At 45.3% G+C, this 22,219-nt stretch overlaps 1 protein-coding gene across 2 annotated transcripts in view; it reads right to left on the reverse strand.

The window, feature by feature from the left end:
• SYNPR (synaptoporin) overlaps nt 1-17,164 on the reverse strand; it is a 99,411-nt gene extending 82,247 nt beyond the window's left edge. The window contains exons 1-2 of one of the 2 annotated variants that reach the window (XM_066558091.1): nt 17,032-17,164; nt 16,868-16,933 (exon numbers count right to left, since the gene is read on the reverse strand). In XM_066558091.1, coding sequence (XP_066414188.1) covers nt 16,868-16,933; nt 17,032-17,049 — 84 coding nt within the window. In that variant the 5' untranslated portion in view covers nt 17,050-17,164. Of the gene's footprint in view, nt 1-9,176; nt 9,290-16,867; nt 16,934-17,031 lie in introns of those variants that run through there. The other variant, XM_066558089.1, reaches the window with a different exon arrangement.
• Between the last annotated feature and the right edge of the window lie 5,055 nt (nt 17,165-22,219).

The following is a 22,219-nucleotide window of genomic DNA, read 5'->3' on the forward strand; positions in this document are numbered from 1 at the left end:
TGATACATAATGAGTTGGAATCTTTTTCTTTTAAGAAATAGTGCAAAATAGAAACTAATTAATAAACTGCCATGAGTTAAGCAACCCAAATAAGCAAAATAATGATGGACTGAAGTTTTCCCTACAGCAAGCTGTCATCTCAGTTTGTGAACTGTAAGGCTGATTTCCCCAGCGTTATGCAAAGAAATGGCCCTTTTTTCTTGTACTTAGACTTCATATTTCAGCTACTGAGTCTTTTTTACACTAAGTTGGGTTTGCAGGCGAGGAATAAACCCAAGCCTTCTATTCCTGGGCGTGATCTGCCTATGCAAAAATGTGGAATTATTTTAGGGAAGCACATCTTAGTACTTCCAGACTTGTATTTCCACCACCACAACACATGACTACAAATGACAAAATCTAAAGAAAGTCAGACCTTAAGGGGGGGCAGATGCTGAAGATTCATTTATTAATGTAACACTTCATCTGAAATCATCTTACATCTGTGTCACAGCTTGAAATTCTTATAATCAACCTAGTAGAAAGTATCACAAGATGCTATTGGCTTGGTGCAAGACAACAGCAAGGAGATAGGACCAGAATTTCCTGCCATACCAAACCTTGTATGTGGGAAACATTATTGCTATTTCAATCCAGCGACTAATTCAAGGGTGAAGAATCAGGTCCTGCCAGGATCACCTGTAATCATCTTGTGGCTGCAGCCAAATTCTGCCTGTTTTGAAGTCTCACATAGCAATCAAAAAGGCAATGGGACAGCTCTGTAAGTGTTACAGATTCATCAGTACAGCACTTATTACTGAGAACCTGAGCTAATTAGCACTGCCTCACTGGCAGCACACATCCCATGGGTTGGGATCCAACCCATCTCCTCCACATGGCACTGCCTGGTGCTGGGCTGGTTCCTGCAGCTCACCCAGAGCTGGCCAAACCCTGCTGGGGTGACACGAGGCACATGCCCCAACTGCGCTCATCACTCAAATCACCCAGCTACAAAACTCAACTACAACGGTGAAACACAAGCAAAACAACCTAATTTTGTGCTTCAGAAGGCCAACTAAGAGTCCTCTCACCATCTATAAATCCAAGAGCAAGACCTGGGCGATTAGGACCGTGTGTTTCCTAGGTGATAAGCCTTTCATTTTTCTGAAAGACATTTGAAATAGAGCATAGGAAGATTAATCCTCCCCAGAGAAGGGAGAGTTCACTGACTAATTTCTCTTGCATTTAGATGTAATAATTAGGCCTATTGATTCTTTTGCTTTGTTCTTTACCATTATAATGAAATAATTAAGACAACTTCAAGGAAGTAACTTGAAAGCTCATTTCACTTTGTCTTCTCAAACGTGGGCCACCTAACACTTAGGTGCACACTCAAAGGGAAAAGCAAAGGTGGACTCTTGCCTTATTTATCTCCATAATTCATCAGGCATCAACTTCAGGCAGCAAAGTGCTGCCTCAGGCTGCACTCCATTTGCTGCCTATCATGAACAGCAACACAAATGAGATCCATCTGGTGCAACCAGGACACACATTGCTCTGCTAAGCTCTCACAGCAGCTTGTTATCAAGGGGGACTGGAGAGAGGCTGACCCCCTCCAAGAGTTATGAAGAAAAAGAAAGCAATACTTGTAATTCCCCCTGAAGAGCCTCATGGTAGCGTTCTTACAAAATATTACGCAAATGTTATTTCCAGTTCAAATTTTTTTTAGGATTCTTGGAAGATAATGGTAAAGTGTCTACACTGAAGAGCACTCATGATCTCTCCAATCTCTCAGAGAGCAGCACAAGCAGGTTTTTCAAGTACAAGTACGACACTATCCATGAAGGACTCAATCTTTGCATCCACAGGAGGAAAATGTTACACAAATGGTTTGGGGGCTTCCTGGTGGTCCTCAGGGATGCAAAGCTTGGCTGGATGGATCAGGGCCTGAACAGTGTGCATTGTGCACATCTGCATGGATACTCAGAGAGTGCTGAAATTGGCACAATTATGAGAAGGATGAATGAAGATATTAAACATGCAAAAAGTTCTGAGAAAAGCCACTTAAATTGAAAAGGATTTTCTCATTTCTAATTCAACATTACTAATTCAGCTGATAAGAGTTCTCTGATCTCTCCAGCATGCCTCAGATTTAAACAATTTTAGGCATTTTTGTATTAAATAGCTTTTCAAATATTAATCTTGTAAAAACAGAGGGAAATGCATATGCATTTTAAAACATGCTTGCTTCACAAATACCACTAAAACAAGCTGATACAAAACCATGGTCTTGCAGCCCTTGAGGGGGAAAGGCAATGACTGAAAAGAAAGAGATCACTCCCCCAAAATGCAGATATGCTGCCCTGGAACATGACACCCCCTGTGTTAGACGTGGATGAGTGTTTGGGTCCAAAGTGAGCACAGAACTTTCCAGAAGTGGGGCATTCACTGCAGACTGGGATTGAGCACTGGAGTATCTCGGCCCAGAATTGACATTGAAGCCTTCTCCACATTTTGTTCTTCATGCAAAGCTCACCCAGACCCTCGTGGCTGATGTATCCCTGGCACAGTGTGAGCTGTTCATGTTCAATAGGCGTCTCCTGTACCCAGTGGTCACTGTGACAGCAGGGAACCAATGTTTATGATTCAACACTTCAAACAGAAATCTTAGATGTGGCTACCTCTCAACAGGAGGAAACATCTGAAGAATGTGTTTTTCTGATATTTTTACTTCCTGAGAAATGAAGGGTGCTTTCTGTATGACTCACATCCATGTTTTTCACTTGTGATATTTTTAAACTCCGAGATCCAGCACTGATTGGAATGCAAAAAGTGTGACTTTTCTCCCGTCCTACCCCAAAGGGCCTTTCAGCCAGGGACAGGTGACAGCAGGAACTGGGAGTAGGTCATCTCCAGGTTTACAATGGGGGTAGAAAGCTTAAAAGAAACAGCTTTAGAATTGATGAATGTCAGCCATATGTGAAAGCTAAAAGGTTTGATGAAAAAGAAGTACACAGACTTCTTTCCTATGAGAACATAATGTGTATTTGAAAACAAACAGAAAAACTCATCCAGAATAAGGGCTCCTTTCTCTCCTCTCCAGCCAAAAATATCTTTACAGTGTAGATGAGAGCTAATTTTTTTTTTAAATGCAGTTAATTAAATACATAATTCAAAGAGATATCCTCATGACAAGTCATCCAATACAGATTGTTTACATGAATTTCCTCTCACTGCACATTCCTTCCCAAATTCTGCATGCTTATATTAGGGCATCATGGAGAAATCCACACCTGTCTTAGCTACACCCAGACTGCAGATATAAATTGTCCAGTCCTCAAAGAATCAAAAGATGCAAAAAACAAACACAACAAACAATGATAAAGGAGTTTTTCAATGCTTTGAAACTGCTCCCCAGAGTCCAGCTTCTCTTTCAGCTTGGAGAAGGCTGAAGGGCTCCTTGCTGGACCAAGGCTCACCATAAAATCTCATTGGCTGGGCTAAAATGTCTTTAGCATCAGGCCAATGTAAATGCTGCCCTTCTTTAAGTACAGTTTAGTTCCTTTAAAACCCCATTCAAGAGACCTAAATGCCAGCCTCAAGCTCAGACACAAGTAAGCATTCAAAGGAAATTCACAGGCAAGGTTTTGCTCTGGGCAGAAAGATTTTGCTAATGGTTTCACAAAACTTTTTTTTTTCCTCCACAGGAGCAAAAAAGCAGAAGAAAGTTGAGGCAGAAGAACCATACAAGCAGTCAAAACAGCAATAAAACCTGGAAACTCAAGGGTAAGAAAGGGGTTTCTGCCCAGTCAGGGGGAAGGTGGCTGCAGGAGCACACCAGGCTCCTCTGTACTGCCAGTGTGAATAAATAAGAGTGAACCACCAAATCATCTGAAGCCACTCCTTTTAAAAGGAATAACCTGCAAAGGACTGAAAACCTGAATAATGATTAAGATCAAAAGGGGTAACATCAACACAGAAACCTATTCAGTCTATACAAAAATGCCTCCAGCTCTCCATGTGACAGGGAACACACTGCTTAGCAGCAACACAGAGCTGTACAAAATACAGAGTTTAAATACATTTCCATTCAGATAAGTTATCTCTTCCCCTCCCCACCAGCAGCTTTTAAAAGATTCATCTTGAACTTACAGCACTGGAGGGTTTTTTCTTCTCAGATTTTTAATTCACTGGCATCACAAAGACCTTTAGCAATTTACAGTGTGAAGAGCACTTTCTCCTCAGATTGCCCTGCTTTGAGTCAGTTTGTACACTGTGGTTACCTCATTACTTACATTGCATTACACAGGGGCAAATGCAGCAGGCACTGCTCTCTGCAGCAGATGTGCCCCAGGCCAGCACCAGCCAGATGTTTCCCAGGGCCCCACATCAGGAGCAGGGGCTGGGCTGCTTTACCCCAGCTGCCCCTCTGCACTGCTGAGCCTGGCACAGACCTTCCTTCTAGTCTGAAAGTGGGGTAAATCAGAGAAACTGCAGAGGACATAGCCACACCATCAGGCTACACTAATCAAAGTGCTGCAATTAGCAAAATAAAAAAAAAAAAAAACAAAACAAAAACAACAAACCAAACAGAAAAAAACCCAACAACAAGCAAACACCCAAATTCTGTTGAACTGCAGAAGGAATACTAGAGGAATCCGAATATATTTCTTCCTGCCTCTTGTCATGATGGTCTCAGCTGTTTGTCCGCCTGTGAGTCAGAGGGATGCAAGCCAGACTCCTCAACCCTCATGCCACACTCCCTCCATGTAGTTTTGGTGATAGTTGCATCAGAGGTAGAGCAAAATATTACAGGTTTAGCAACTGTGACCAACCAATGCACAAAATTTTCACCCTGCCACTCATTTACTGACAACAAAATGGCACCTGGGCCAGAAAATCCCATGGGTTTTCTTTAGACATGCTCAAAGCAGAGCATTCCCACATCTTGTTGCCTGATTGCTGCTTCTGATGTCTCTTTTTCATAAGCACTTCCCATCTCTACATGCTACATGTTGGCTTTAAATATCACAGATAAATACAGGTGGTAAAAATCAGAATAGACTGCAAGAATCTCACCTTCCTCTTTGAAGGCACCTGTGCTTTCTTGGTGGGGTAGTGAGCTGCTGCAATGCCAGGAGGCCAGTCCATAGGAATACGTGACCACTATATGTGGCATGTAGAATCTGATTTTTCTGCATACCACCATATGGAACAGAATCTCAGCGGCATCAAACGTTTACCTAAACTCCATTAATGTCTTCTGCAAGCCAATATTTATAGCATACACACCAGTAGCTGCTGTCAGAGTGTGTATAAATGTTAAACTGAACTGTTAAAGAAACATAATGACAGATGTAGAGATGCTGAAGAGTGCAATCTATTCTAATTTATGATAATTTATTTCCATCATCTGGAGCCCTATTCAGAAGAGAAAGCTGAATGCATCCCAAAGTGCATCATGGGGTGGAGTGTAAAAATCCCCAGAAAAAAAAATAAATTCTCTTTTAAACGAAGCAAGAATACTCTTGTCCTAAAACCCAGGACATGCTTAGCAATCTCTCTCTGCAGAAGCAATGCAGATGTGGGGTACTCAAGCCCTGCCTCTTGGCAGCCCAGTGACACACAGGTTTCAGTGCAATTTGGGAATAGCTGGGAACTGTTTGTCCCATGAGAGACGTCTGATCACTGCTGAGTCACTACTTTTGGGGGACTGAGCTGCACAATGAACATTTATGAGCTCTGTCAGAGCCCCTCCAGCTGCACGAACAAACAAAGCTGCACCCATGGGTGGCCAGCACTAATGAGCACACAAATTTGAAGAGGGAAAGCCATTTTTAGAAATGACTGAACTATGCCATGGTGAGCTACATGGCAGAAAGAGCTTTTCTATTTGATTTCTCAGCAACACAAGCTGTGCTGGATCAGTTCTGCCATGAGACCTGAACCCCATCTCCCTCTCCTGTTGCTGTCATTCTGCTATGAAAGCCATAATGGAGAGGATGAAAAAAGAGAAGGGGGAAAAGAAGCAGTGACAGCACTTGGTCCCTGCAGTGGGGACCACCACTGGGCATGGAGGACCACGGGCAAGGAGCTGATTTTCATGGCATCACCCCTGCCTGGGAAGCAGCAGTGGCAGGAGGCTCATACCCCGTGGCACAGCCAGCATCCCCTGCATATGTCAGCCCGCCATGGAGCCAGCTCCTGCTGCCTGCCAGGGCCTCACAATCTGGACAGGCACAGATTTTGTGCTGGAACAGGCGCCCTCTCACAGAGCTGCCTGCCACGAGTGACAGGCTGCCACAGCAGCCCCAGGACCATGCAGGAAAACACGGGGGCTCAGGAATGCTGATGCTCTGCTGAGTGGACTGTGCTACCCCTGCACAGCTCTGAAAAACTCCACAGTCGGCCAGAAAAAGGGCAAGGCACACAATACATGCACAGACTACAGACAGTACCAGCATGCACTCGTGGACTTACATGTCAGATGACAATCTTCAACCAAAATAATTTTCTGCATTTTAGATTCACTTGTCTTTTCCCAAAAGAGTTGTCATCTCTCAAAAAAATCTTGACTTTTCTTTCTAAGTGCCAAGGGCTTGCAACATCTAGCCTGGGAACGCCACTGCTGTGCCTTCAGTGAGTTTGGGTTGGCCCCTCACCCTGTGCCCACTCTGGAAATCAGGTTCCACAGCCAGACTAAACCATTCCAATTGGCAAAAGGCTCCCATCACTGACTCCTCCAGGACTGAGCCTGGGGCACCTCAGTGAGGTGTGCAGAGGAGGAGAATACAACCATTTCTGTAGTGAATATCTCTTTACAGAAATATTTTGTGTTGGAATATTGTCGTTTCTGTCACAAATATTCCTCCATTCATGATCTCATCAAAGTGCCAGTTTTGAAAGGAAATTGAGATTAAGAATTATTTTTCCCTCAAGTAAATGAGATTTCTTTTCCCAAAGCAGCTCTACCAATGACTCCTTTTGATGTAGCAATGACAGCTTCTTCCCTGACATTTTAGGTACAACCCAAATCACAAAGGACAAATACTCCACATGATCCTTAATCACCTGCCCCAGCCTATAATCCACAAGGAAACTCCTTCCAATACCTTTCCTGCTGCTCTGTGCCTGGCTGCAAGGAAAGCCAGCTGCCTGCCAAATGCTCCCAAACTGGGCACTTGGCTGGGATTAATCGATGGATGTGCCCAATGTACAACACACAGCATTGCTTCTGCTCTCTGACTGAAGAATCAAAGTTTATTAATTATTCCACCTGAAATTAAATTCCTTTCACAATAAAATCTTCATTCTTGGCATCAACCCTCTCAATGGGTAATTCCATCAAGGAAATTCTTCTTGTAGCACCGCTCACAGAAGATTAAAAAATGGAGTGAATATGTTTAGAGAGAAACTCTATTGAGCCACACTTGTGAGTAATCCCTCTGTCCACATGCCCGTGGGTCACCAGTTGGAAAAGGCAGCTTGCAATGCACTCAGCACTTGGCAGTGAGCAGCTTTTGCACTTTTATCTACCCTCAAATGCATCCTTGCATCTGTATGAAAGATTAGAACAAAATGCTGCGACGACACAACAGCACACACCACACGTGCATCAGCTCACCAAGATCAAAGGCACACAGCAGCGAAGAATTTAATTAAAATGTTAAAATTAAACAGGAAGGCATCCATTGTTTAATTTTTTGGCAGGCATCTCCTTTCAAACCGGGCCCTAATTCCATTCCAGCACGCTGACTGCCCCTGGAGATGGCAATCCGGAGAGCCCTGCCGGATTTATCAGCCGCTGGATTCAGCGGTGGGGGAATCCCACGCTTGATTTGGCTTTCAAGCACAGTCCCTAAAAACCAGTAAGAGAAACTGAAACTCAGCTTCAAAGGATAAGTATTGCTATATACATATTCTGCAGTAATAAGCCAATTTCCAGTATCAAACCTAAGCCCCTTGGGCTGGACACAAGATACACCCAAGAGCATCATTCCCTTTACAGTGCCAACAGGGAGGTGCGACCTTGCCATGTTCAACCACTTCCCTCCATAAAAAAGCTGTTTGAAATGGGGTAAAAAACTGATGCAAAGAAGTGGTGTTTTGTATGCAACATGACCTCTGTGTGGGGAGGAGCAGGGGTACACAACAATGTGGTTTTAGACTTGCATGCAGATGGGGGCCTTGTCTCGTTTGGTTTTGCTTTGAGCATACCTCCAGCACACAGCCAGGGAGAAGATTATCCTGAAAACAGTTCAAGCAATGCTCAAGTTTGCTTGCTCAATAACTGTAAGATATTTCCTGGCTTCCTGGGGTATTTTGGGCTGAATGCTTAAGGCAGCCATAGACCATACAGCCTACCTCAGGGAGGCTGAACCAAGAAGCCAAATGTCTCCTTGGTTTTTGGGAACCTAGAAAGGAAGATTTTGCTACTCTTTAATATTATTTGGGATGGCAGAGAGGCTTTTCACCTAATATGAAGATTGTCAGATGCAGTGTCAAACATGGGGCCCCAATACAAGCACCCAACATATACGTGACAAAGGATTTGAGCTGGGGCTTATCACTTCAAGCCAAAGATACTTTGGATTTGCATCCCCTGAGAAATGACACAGGAGGGCAGAGCATTAACATCAGGAAAAGAGAAGACTGAGGACAAACACAATAAACTTCTCTTTGAAATTCAAAGAGCTACTGTAGAGCTGTTACTAGAAATTACTTCCTGATGTATCAATGATCTTGCCAATGTTGGTTAGCATTTCATTTTGAAATCTTTTGGGCAGAATTTCACCCTCAATACTTCAGAGTTTGAGTACTTCTAGTGAATATTCAGTCAGGCTGTTCACAGCAGGCTCTGGTACTTCTCATAGAATAAAGATCAAGTTGGCAGGTTGGGACTTTTGCAAGAGTCAAATCAGATTTATTTCTGACAGCAGGTCTGGGACTGTACACCTCTCCTCTGAAAATGGATAAAACTTCATTGTAATCTTCCTGCTTCAGTTTTTCTCCGGCTTCCTTAACACCACCTCCCTCCTGCACATTTTAGTGACTAGGATGGGGTCTTCTTATCAAAGTGGCTTCTCCAATCCAGCAAAAGCTCCCTGTGTCATGTCTGATCACTTAAAACATCCTCACCAGCTTCTGCCTTGCAATGGCCCTGCCAAACTGGGCTGAACATCTGTACCAGGACTTACCCAGGACCTGGAGCCCTCAGAGCTCCCCACAGTGTTTATCCCAAGCTTCAGGCTGCAGCACTTTCTGCTCCCCATAGTATTTGCTCAGCAGCTCCCACAGGCTCTAACACAGCCTTCTCCCAGATGCTAAGGCATTCTGGAAAAGGCACAGACAGAACAGCTTGCTCAGAGAAACACAATTATCCATCCATTAGAACATTGGGAAAAAAAAAAAAAAGAGGAAAGGTAAAACAATAAAGGGCAATGAGCACATTACTTCAGTCTTTCCTGAGCCTTTTTCCTGGGTCATGCCCCTACCCCTCTGCTTTAAGGGCCACAGCTGACATTCATCTTGTGAGACCTTTCTTCTTTGCTCTCAACACTGAAGTCCATAACATTTGCTTCATGCCACAGATGGCTGCTCATCTGGAAAACCCTCTCTCCTTAGGGGCCACACCAGTCTAATCCTCTGCTGATCCTCCTCCCCTGGCAGCATTATGAAAATACTTCACCACTGTAGAACCCAGGCTGTCCAACAAGACTCTGCTCCCTCCCAACACAACCAACCTCTGAGCCTGACCCCAGGAGCTCTCCCCACACCATCCATTCCAGCTTAGCACTTGCAAATGAGTGCAAATGCCCCATCCAAAAATCTGGAGTATGCACTCAGGGATGTGCCTGCATCCATAGGCTGCTAATGACACAACACCTGATATTTTTGTTTATATAACATATTCTTAGAGAATGCTTCCTTGCTTCAGTAAATGTTATATATCAAAGTGTTTCAATGACGTAAATTATATCTACAATTATAATAACTGGAATCCTCATAATTTTATGTGATTTAGGACTTTCCTTAAGCATGGGAAGCACTATTAGCTACTATAATTGAGTGAAATATTCAGAATGGGAAGACAATGCTCCCAAACACAAACCTGAGAAGTCTCTATCACAACCAGAAGATAAAACTGTGCAAATTAAAGGAAAATCTTACAGTTTGCCTATATTCAGGATTCTTTTGCTTTTGCCAAAAAGCAAGCAAGCTGTCACCTTAGCAACAATGTCACACTTTGCAGCACATATGCCACTTTGAACAAACACCTTAAACACAGCATCTCCACACTGTATATTCCTTTCTATAATGCTCTAAACAGCACTCTGTAGACTCCCCTGGGAGTAAAATCCATGAAGACCCCTCTGGCAGCTGCTGGGCTGGACAGACAGACAGCCAAGTGCTGTTTTCCACACTGCACCCCAGGCCCATAAGAAGCGTTTTTACTCAGTGCCCAAGGGGAAAGCTGGGCTTGCAGAGGAGCAGCATTGTCTTCCACAGCCAGCCCTGTGCAGAGCCCAGGGTCACCTGCTGTCTGCCTCTCCTCTTTCCCTGCCCAGGACAAGGTCCTGTCCCCTGGAGCAGAGCAGAGAACTTCACCAAGCAACACCTCCTGCCCCTTGGGACCACACACAGTGCCATGAATGCAGGTTAAACTAGAGACCTGAGCATCCAAATGATAAAAAGGGTTTTATCACAAGCATCCCCAAGCCTGTCCTCTCCCAACTGCAACATCTGAATCCAGAGATGTCAACATGCAGGGCTTTTACCCGGAGCTCCAATTATGCAGATGCTGATTTACAGGAGTGATGACTGAAATATCGCCCTCATAAAAATTGTCAAGGAGACTTTAACTGTGTTTGTCTAATAGCAGAACCCTCTATCTGCACACATCTTATTGCTAGTTTGAAAGTCAGATCATTTTTGTTCTTCTTTTCATAGAAACCTGGTTTGCATATATAATCAAATTTAGCATTAATGAGTCTCTTTTCTCATCTTCTATTCCTAATGCTTCAAACAGCCACACTCGGATAAGAGCAGCCATTGAAATGGCTTGCCATGAGATTTTACCAGTTTCTCCCAGGAACTTCCACAGCAGCAGCATGTAACTCCAAAATATTCTGCTCCTGGAGCCCTGTCTCTCAACTATATGTGCTAATCTTACATAATTATTTTATACCAGGTCACACTCTGGGCTGTTTGAGGAACATCAGGATTTAAATGAACTATTAGCTGACCTTTTAAAATCAGCTCTTCCATGTGATCACAACATGGTCCTAAAATGGAAAATGGTAGGCATTTTCCAGATGAAAGATGTCATTTATTTGCAATGTGGTTGGGCACTGCTGACCTTTTCTCTTCCCCTGTATCAGCATTTGTACCATTTTAACAGCAACTTGCTGATAAGCACAGTTCTCAGTTTCCAACCAGATATGCATGCAGATAATGATGGATGTGAAGAGCAAAGCAGTCAGCTCTCTGCAGGCTGCATAAAACATGGGACCACAAGGCAGATTTCCTGTTCTTTCAGTTGTGTTCTGGGTTTTCAGTCTTCAGAGCTCCCATCTTTTTCTGCTACCTTGATCTAAAACAGTATCTTTCATCAAAGCCAGAGGTCTCAGAATCATGAGACTCCCAGTAGCTGAGACTTTAGAACCACAAGGTAGAACACCATGCAGGCACTGCTAGTGCTTCTGCTGCCTTGATGCCAGCCCCTGGCAGAGTGACATTTGGCTTCCACATCTGCCTGCAGTGAGACTACAAAAACTTCTCAGATCCTCCCTATTGCACACCTGATGTCTAACAGCAAAATCCACTTCCTGGGCTCTTCCTAATAAAAATAACTTGTCTGACAGAGTTCCCTGCCTGCAGATTACCCCAATAAGTGCTCAGAAGTTGCAGGCCCAAAGCCAAGGACAAATGAAGCCTGTTCCCAGGGCTCAGGTCTCCTGGATGCTCACATCTTGTTGGTTCATCGTGGCAATTTTTGCCTGCCCAGAGCTGCAGCGTATTTTGCATGCATTATGCTAAGCTGCCTATAAGGAATCATCCAATTAATGACAGCTTACAGAGATGGGTTAGTTACATGGTAATTACCTTTCTAATATTAAAATACCATAGAAATGGATTTACATTTTTTGATTTAGTGGCACATGTTTTACTGACCTGACACTACACATACAAGACCATTGAGGCAGCAACTGGGACCCAGTTTACAAGAACAGCTAAGTATTACATCCCCAGGCACACATCAAAAGACTTGGCAATACATTTTTAACATTTGTATGTGCTTCTTACACATCAAGATGGATGGACTCAGCACTAGATGCAGCGTCTGATCCTGGCATTGTATAAGCAAAATCACCAGGCAATAAGAAATATTACTTTCTTTTTAAGGCTTTTTTTTCATTATGTGGGTAGAGAAGATCAAACACTCAACTCTTCCACCCTGCATCCATGAGAAGCATTAAGCTTCAGCAAGATAAACCTGCTCCACCAGCTAAGTATCTGCCCATACCAGAGTAGCCAGCAGCCTTCTGGTTAAGCAGAAACCAAACACTTATATACAAATGTGACGAAGAGTCTCAAGCAACTATAAAACATCTCAGGCCCATAATACACTAGACAGAGCAAACTACTAATCACACATGCTTCATGCAAGCATTGCCTTCTTATTTCTTTCCCATTTATTTTCAGCATCTCAAGATATCTAGGCTTTTCTAGGGCACACTTGAAAGCACGCAGCTACTTATGTCCATTCATATGCATGCAAATATAATCCAACAAAAGCACTCCACGGCCAGATGAGCAATCAGCACTAGGACAAAAGACAAGACTTATTATCAGTCTTTCAAGATTCAGCTTTCCTCTGCCTTCTGAACACACATCTGTGTGCAAGGCAAGAGGTGCTAACCCTTTCAGAATCTATACCATCAAAGCAAGCTTGACTCTTGCCAGGCAGGCAACAGCCTGGCCTTTCTCCTGGCTCACCAGTCAAGTGATCACAGCGTGGAGGCAAGGAGGCAAAGCAAGGTTAGCTCAGTCCATGTGCACCACACACAGATTTTTCAAACAATCTTCATCCAATTCCCCCCAGAGATTTGTTGTCCAATGCTTTGGAAGTCTTTGGTACATCCCATGGAGATGCTCATGAGCAGAGATGAAAGCCAGTCATGCAAGGCCTGCAATGCTTTTTTTTTTTTTTTTTTGCATAAAGGTAAGAAATAAAACAACTCAGACACATTTGAGTTCACTGAACATCCTAACATTCACTTCCAAGTTGTCCTATTAAGAAAAGCCATAGTGTCCACAAGATTTGTCCTGCAACATAGATGATTCACAAGTGCCCCGATAAAAGCTGCACTGGCTTACACAAAGTTGCAGCGTGGCCTTTGTGCCAAAAATACCCCCTGCCCATAGCAACCCAGACACAGCTGCAAGGTGGTGGAGATGGGAGCTCCCTGCAAGGTATTTTAAAACACCAACCTATAGATAACCATCAAGGCAATCACAGCATCTCCTGACTGGCACAACGGTGGAGTTTCTGCATCCTGCTATTTATGGAGGAATACAGGGAAAGACATTATGGACGGCACTGCAGCTCTTGATACTTTACAGGAAACTGACAAGTACCAGGCTGCTTTGGGTTTGCAGAAGGAAAGTTGTTTGTTGCAATTCACAATGTAATTAAACATACACACCCACACACCCCACCACCACCCATACCCTCTCTGCTCCCCACAGCCTAGGGATACAAAGTTCCCATTTTCACAAAAATATTTTTGCCAGTAACAGCCCGAGTACAGCAGGTAGCTCCTATACCCATCACACTGCATGGGGAAAGCCTTGCTTTTCACCTAATCTCCTCTTCTAGGGCTCCAGAGAGGCAGCAAGTGCAAAACAAATAGACCAAAAGTGACAAACTTGCTTGTCTTGTTCACTTTTTGCAGACCCAAATAAAAGCAGTCTAAACACATCCAGAGAGTCACAGGACTGAAATTAATCCAGGGAGATGAATGAAGGTATTTCTTCTCTTTCTTCCTTCCTTATTCATTATTGTCAGGTGCACGTATAAGAGAGTTATTTTTCAAATGAAGTTGTAAGAGTGTTTGTGACATTGCTACTGGTTGTAGTGCCACAGTGGATTATCTGAGAAATAAGCTTCAGAAGAACATTCTTCTCATGCAAAGATCTGTGGAGTAACAGCCAAGGGACTAAAGATGAGCAAGAACAAATACAGCCTTTATACAGTTCTTCCCTGCCCCCAGCACATGCCATGAGTTGACTCAAAGCTGGAAACACCCAGGCCTCACCCAGTGCAGCTGTGCACATTTTTCCAAGTTCAGATTTGTGATCCACATGCTTTATTGCCAAGGTAGAGTTAAAAAAAATGCAATTCTTGCATAATTGCTACAAGTTGATTTCTTGGTTTCTTTTCTTTCTCTTAACCTTTCCCAGGCCTGAGCCAATGTTTTTTCTTAATGGCTTCTAAATGCAATTTCTTGTCTGAAAATAAGATTACAGTGTACATGGGAAATACAAATGAAAACAAATTACAGTGCTATGAATATTCAGAAGAATCAGCCTTATCTCAGCAGCTTCTCTCTCTCTGGGTGTTAGGTGACCACCAAAGTAGGAAATTGAGAAGGTCAGATAAGGTCCCTGCTCCTCAAGACAGAAGTCCCTGTCTGAGCCAGATTACAGGTGAACTGGAATCTGCACACCTAAAGATTAATTCTGCAACAGTTACAGTTTCACATCTGAGAAACCCACAGCCACTTCAGTTGCCTCCAGACCCACAAATGTGTGCACCCACAAACACAGGAATTTCAGCAGCAGAGGTTCAGGAATAAAGGATGTGCTCACCCCAGAGTCACTGTGAGCCACCCCAAACAACAAGAGTGAGAATTCAAGGCTGGACTGCATGGACAAGCTGAGGACATTTTCAGCCTGCACCACCTCCACCCTCCCAGCCTTACTGAGGAACTCCCACAGCTCTGCCATCTGTGCTGCAACACCACAGAGCCTCCCCCCAGGCACGAGAGCCACCCAACGCCCAGCATCACTGCGTCACCAGCTGGGCTATGAACTTTATTCCCTTGCAGATGCAATCTAGGACTCAAGTGGGAGGTGTTAAGGGGTGTAATTTAAGTGTTCTGATCAAGTGCAACAAGGTCTGTGAGGCTGCTGGGGGACATAGAAGAGGACACAGAATTGACTGGAGCATTTGATCTTCTAAGGTTTAAAATTATGGCTAGGCTGATAAAAGGAGTCTGAGGGAGAGGTGGACAATTGGTTGGGACTGGAAATGGTAGAGAGAGGTGGACAGCAGTTTGGAGGCATGGTGAGAAGAGAAGGAAGATGGGAGAATAAGATTAATTGAATAGAGATGGAATTCCAGTAATCCAAAAAGCCTTTCAAGTATATTAAAAAAAATAAGACTTCCACACACTGAAATACCATAAACTCAACTGTGCTTAATTCTACTTACATATACATGTCAAATGGAAAGAAAGTAATTTTCCAGATCATCTTAAATGTTACCACACTCTGCACCCTTTTCCTGTACTCCCTTATTTGCCAAGGGCTGTCCCACTCTGGCCGTGTCAGAGAGCTCCGTGTACACAGAGCCGCGCGTGCTGCTGTGTACACACACAGGCAACGTGCACTTGCAGCAGCCAGAGGAGCTCCACTTGTGCCTTCCAACTGTGACAAAGGCAGCTTTTATATTTGGCTGTTGGAAGAAGTTACAGACCCAGGAAAGTGCCAAGAGAAGAGTTCCCACTCGCTGTCCCAAGGATGCCAACACACTGGCTGGGGCGGGAACAATTTTCTCGATGGCACAGCCCATGCCCATCAGCCCAGAGTCCTCCCCAGAAGGGCTCATTTCCCAAGCTCCATCAGACATAGCCTCATCAGGCAGACAGCCAAAAGGCCACGCTCCCAGCAGCTATTTGCCATAGAACAGCTTTGCTCCTGTTCTTCTGCCCCGCAGTGAGTGCTGCAGAGTGGCTGAAGCACCCTCAGACCAGTACCTGAGGCTCAGCCCTGGATGTCCTGATTTCTCCTTGAGGCAGGAGCAGCAGTGCTGGGTGGGTTTGCAGAGCTCTGGGCAAAGAACACAAGGGACCTTGTCCATCCACTGCCATGTGCAGGTGACCCCACTCTGGGGCCACCCTGTCCCGGGCCACGGCCCCACCACATCACCACTGCCCAACTCCACAGGACCTGATGCTTCAAGGTGCCCAGTGGGGAAGAGGAGCTGCTTCTGGTGAGCAGGGACAGAGTCTGGGGTGAGCAGCTGCCCCCAGCACACCAAAACACCCCCTCAGAGGAACCCTGGTCCGGGCTGCACGTTGCAGGTGCCAACATGTGGATAAACACACCCGCACAGGGATGCGCCCCCCAAAATACACGCCTTACATAATTCCCCAGCCAGTCGGCGTTAGGGGAATGTGATTAATCCTCCATGACATGTTCTGAACTTTCCGTTCAGAGAGGCTCTCTGCTCCCGCAGACCTACCGGCGATGGATGTCATTTGACCTGCAGATTTCACTACGAATGAGCATCAGAGCAACACACAGTGACATTGCTCCGCACACCAATTATCTGCCTCCTTCCCCGCTCGGCCCAGAGACAAGTTTGCTAAATGCATAACGAGGATTTTATTCTCCTCGGTGTTTTTTTTTTTTTTTTAATTCGTTTACAGCCAGCACACGGATAGAGGGGGGTCACCCACAAACCCAGCGCTGTAGGACGAGAGTCCCCGGCCCCTCGCCCCGTGCCCCCGTCCCTCAGCCCGGCCCAGCTCCCACCTGTTCCGCCGTGCGCGCACTTCGGCCACAGCCCCCCCGCAACCCCTCCGAGCCCGGCACTCACCCACTCGAGCACCCTGAGGAAGGCCAGCGGCTCCTTCACCACGCGGAAAGTGCCGGCGGAGGCGAGCTGCGGGCAGAGACACAGAGAGAGGGGTCAGCCCCGCGCCCGCTCCGCGCTCCCCGCGGCGCCGCCAGCCCGCCCCCCGCCCGCGGCGCCCCGCGTACCTGGTCCACCGCCTCCATGGCGCCGCAGCCCCGCGGAGCGGAGCCGAGCGGAGCCCAGCGGAGCCTCCCGCCCGCCGCCAGCCGGGATGCGCGGCGCTGCCCCCGCGCAGGCCGGGCGGAGCAGCCGGGCGGGGCCCGCGCCCCCCGCGCCGCCCCGCGGAGCCGCCCCGGCCCCCGCCCGCTGCCCCCGCCGGGCCGCCCCGGCCGCCGCCGCTCCCGCACTTTTTATAGCGGCCTTGGCCTTCTGGGAATTTGTGTTAATTTCTTGTTGTTGTTGTTGTTGTTGTTGTTTTGTTTTTTAAAAATTTTTATTCCTGGCAGGAAGGAGGAGGAAGGCATCAGGAAAAATAAAATTAAAAAAAAGAAAAAAAGAGGAAAAACAAACTGCCTCCTCAGCGCGCGCACATGAACTATTAATATTTTAAGGGATGGCCCCCGCTGCTCTGCGCGCTCCCGTCCCCTCAGCCCCTCCCGGGACGAACTCGCTCGTCTCCCCCGCGGCCGCAGGGCTGCAGCTCTGTGCTCTCAGCCCTCGCTCCCTCCTGCTTTTTCGAGCATTTCCTTGACAGCAGAACAGCGTTTTCTGCCTTGCTGTTGTCCTGGCCTCATTTCCCAGCAGAGCCTTAACAATTCTAATGCATCCCGGGTGGCACAGCCCGGCAGGAGCGGAGGTTCCCCGGGTCCATCCACGCTCACCGACAGCATTTCCCGCTCCCTGTGACAATTAAACGGCACTGCGAGGATTTTGTGATGGGGCAAATTCCTGCCCCAGTAAGGGCTCGGGACACAAATCCATCACCCCGTTTAAGAGCACAACGGCCTCTAGACTGAGACCCCGAATCTGCAAATATTTGCATATCCAACTTCCCTCCCACCCTGATAACCAGTTGTGCCACCAGAAGGACACCAGTGCTCAAATAGGATTTCGGCCATAAGTAGGTCAGAGATGTGCCTAAAAAATACCTGAAGCTTTTATTCCCTGGAAGGAATCAGCCATCTGCAAAAGTTAAATAAGTCAATTAGTTTTGCTCAAATTACATCTCTGTTATAAAAACCCCAAACAATAATCTAAATGCACTCTTTGAGTAAACAAGGTGGGGGGAGGGGGTGGGATGGGAGTCAGAAAAAGATAAATTCATGACGTTTTTACTGGAACTTGAGGCAGACGATTTTGTGTCAAAATCACAGATCTGGAACAAACTCAGCTGAAGTCTGGCAGCAGTGGGACCGGGTCCAGATTTTTAAAAATTTAAATAATTTTTTTAACCATACCAAAAGAGCTTTCAGGTCAGAATTACATTTAATTTTTTTCAATTTAAATTCTTGTATTTTCTGTGCTCCTTTCTACCCTAGAAGAAAAAAAAAAAAGGAAAGGAAAATGGATAATTTGCCTTACAAAATATTATCAAATATGCTTTTATTTATTTATTTATTTATATAACATCCTCTAGGAAATATGAAACACTTCTCAGCAATTCTAGGAACTGCCTGCTGGTGGCCCAGTGCTGTGGGAGGCAGAGTCCTCTCATGGAGGCAGAAGGACAGAGCATCCATAAATCTCCAAGATGCACAAGCAGGCAGGGATGCACAATCATCCTTCTGACTTTCAGCCAGAACTTCTCCCACTGGTACTGAGATGCAGAGCCAGGTCACTGCAAGCCACCTGCCTCCAGTTCTTATGCCTGAAGAAGAAATTATCATGGAATATCCTGTGTTGGAAGCGACCCACAAGGATCATTGAGTGTGAATCAGTCTGGTCCCCAAGAGTAGCAGGGTAACCATTCTCCCTCCTGCAGAGGTTTTCAGCTCTGGTGTCTGGTATTCCCACCAACAAAGCCCTTGGCTGTGGGAAGTTTCATCACTTGCTGTTTACTGTGAGTCTCATGTGCTGTTTCCTTTAATAGGTTTCTTTCATGGAGAGACTTACAGCTGTGGATGTATTGAAGCAGTTCAAAAACCTCCTTAGAGATTGAAAAAAAATGCTGAAACATTTAGTAAAGGCATAACTTAGCAGTAGACAGGGGAGGATGTTAAGAATATTTTTTCTTTAATTTTATCAGTAGTGTATTGGAAAAAAAAATCTGCCCCATCTCCATTGACTGCCACAGAGAACTGGAAGCCTAATTCACTAACCCTTTATTAATTACCTCCAATTATAAGACTGAGATTTTAGTAGCACTTGAACTTCAGTTTTCAAAAATTGTCAAAGAAAGGAAAACAAAAGTAAATGCTCCTAAAACCTTTACTACTGGGATGATTTCCCCCACTGTTCCCTAGGTCAGCACACTTGGGTTTTCAGCAGATACAGGAGCTCCCTCATGCTGTTTTGGGGTCTTTTTCCTCATTCCCTCTCCACCATCCCAGCTGTGTTTCACCTTGGTGCTCCTCAGTGCTTGGCCATCCCCTCTTCATCTCCCCCCACTGGCTGGAAATCCTTGCAGAACCATGGCAGGAGCCTGGGTTTATAGTCAGTGCTCAGTGCCTCTTCTTGCCATTATGAACTCTTCCAGATGGCTGTTAGCATTTGTTCTTGGATATGGCAGAGTGTCTCTGGCTTTCACAGCTGCTGCCTCTATCCCAGTCAGCTCAGAAGTAAGAGCACCTCCACCCCAGTTCTTGAGCGTCCTAGTACAAACCTTGCTCTGAAAATGACATTAAAGCTCCACACTTTTTGAGCCCACCTGATAAAACACACTCTGAAATGCACGTTCAGGTTAGCAGCCATGATAAGTCTGCAATTACTGGTGCAGGACACTACATTATCTTCACTCTTCTCACACCTGGATGGCTGGGCTTGGCATGCATGAATCAATAAAAGCCAGAGAGGTGCAGGTACAAATCTCCATGCTGAATGAAAAATAGGCTGGAAAGACTCAGAGTATTTCACAGGCACAGGATCTCACACACAGGAGGCTCCTGCCCTTCCCTTTCCTTGGATAGTCTCCAGCAGTGCTCCCAGGGGAAGCAGCCATGCCAGTCCTGCTGGGGGCCAAAGTTTTCCGTGGGACACTGGTGGAGCTTTAGTGCTCATCAAAAAAATTAATTTCATTGGCCCAAGTCCTAATAGGGCAAGTTTAAAAACTAAAGTCCTAATTTCAGGATTAGCATTTTGTCCTACTACAGGCAGTGATTTCTTTCCTGTTTCTAGGAAGCACATACCTTGATTTTTCATTTGGGTAGAAGGTGGGAAGCTTCCCCGGTTAATTGCAAGTGTGAGAACTGCATCTGTTAGATGTTATTTGACAGTGGGAAAGGCTTCAATATGTACCTACTCCTCATTTCTACCTTGGAAAAGTTTTTCTCAAAGGGCTTTGCCAAGAGATGTGTCTTAGACTTCTCTCAGGTTACCTGAACCTTCGTTCTCTTAAATAATTTCCTACAGTGTGATCTAAGCACCAGACCAAGTGAATTCAGGCTTTTGCTGCACACCCATGGACTGCAGACCACATGGGGCTGGAAAGCAGCAGATCCATGGAAGCATGACTGTGCCAGCACGTGGCTCTGGATCACATTTTCCCTGTGGGAATGGAGAAATAGCCATGCAGGATGGGGACACTAACTTAAGGGATAGTAGTGGTCCTGCCCCTGCCCAGGACTGCAGCACTGAGAGCCATGCCAGCCTCGAGGGGCTGGAAAGGACGCTGAGGCTCTGTTTTTCCTTGGGAAGTCTTTGATTCAAATCTTACTTCCACCTGCTGATGTGGAAAGGGTGAGGGTAGTCTCTTGTTCTCCTAGGCTGGACATTGAATGTAACCAGGTGTATCTGCACACAGGTGCAGATAAATAGATAGAAAAAGTGTCTTTCCTTGCATGTGGCAGAGCACAAAGCCTACAACCCATGGGTCATCCAAGCTGCAGCAGCAAGGGCCAGATGGTGGGGTCACCCAGTTTGAAGCGAATTTAAGGCAACTGGTGATAGCACCCGTGCAATTTTTTTGTGAGCAGTTGGGTGTGGAAATGAGGTCTCGCACACGCGCTAGGAGGACCATATGGCACTTAGCACACCAGATTTCCCAGCTCCAGCCAGGCCTCAGTCTCACACTCTACCTGTCACTCTTCTCGAGATCCACACTCTCCAGGGTCACTTCATCCTCTCGGGGTCTCCATCAAATTTGTTTGCAATACATTATCTCCTAGGAAGGAGAGCTTGGTGCCATCTCTTGGATCTTTCTGTTGTTTTTAAATCTCCCAGTTATTTGATTAGGTTTCAATAGTTTCCTCCCGGGGCTGTATTCTGCACTAGGGAGCTTTTCACCTTTTCCTGGCACAGAGTTCACTCACCCATCCCAAAGCCAATTGCCAGTCATTTCATGGCTTGGCTTCACTTTTTTGGTGTGTTCCCTCTCAAATTTAATAACAGAAGAGCAACAAAATATGAAGCCTTGGGATAGCCAAGAATTGCCTTCTATGTGGCCAGGAATCACATATGGTGATCTGTGGGAAAGACCAGACTCTAGGGTCCCAGCCAGATCCTGTACCACAATTTCTAACACCCATAAGCTCCCTTCCCCACTGCATTTTCAAATCCTAGGTGTACACCCCTGGCTATAAATAATCCTTATTAAACCTAATTCCCCAGGGAATCTCATTTCTCAGTTTTCCCTGTGTGCAGATGATAGGGCCAAGCATGGACATCAATTCCCCCTCAGTGCATAGGAAGGTAAATAACCTGAAATGCCACAGGACTGTAGAATATTCCATCCTCAGAAGCTGAATAAAGTCTGCATACAGAAACCCACATGTGCTTGTTTTAGAGCAAAATAGCTTGGAAAAAAAAATGCACATCTCAATGTGTTGCCAGACAATAACAAGTTGTCAGGATTCAAATCAGCAGAGCGATGAGGCTATTGCTCATTATAAAGCTAAAGGTACAAAAGTATTTTTGAAAGGAGCTTTGTTGAATCAGCATTTGTTTTTCTAGCAATGTGCACAATTTCTTTAAACAGGGTTATTTTCAGAGTATGGCATGAAAATAATTATGGAGCACTTTCTAAAGGTTCAGTGATTAAGGCAAGAGCAGGCAGCTGTTTGGCTGCACAGCTGATGTTGACCAAAAGTATCATGTCTACAAGTCAAACTATCTTAGTAAGATTTCTAGTACAAACACAAGGCTTGCAACTATTTCTCTCCTGATCTCTATGAATAGATACAGAAATAATCTTTAGTTTTTCTTTTTGGATTTCAGTTA

The sequence above is a fragment of the Molothrus aeneus genome, chromosome 12, assembly GCF_037042795.1.
Source record: "Molothrus aeneus isolate 106 chromosome 12, BPBGC_Maene_1.0, whole genome shotgun sequence".
Classification (NCBI taxonomy): Eukaryota; Metazoa; Chordata; class Aves; order Passeriformes; family Icteridae; genus Molothrus; species Molothrus aeneus.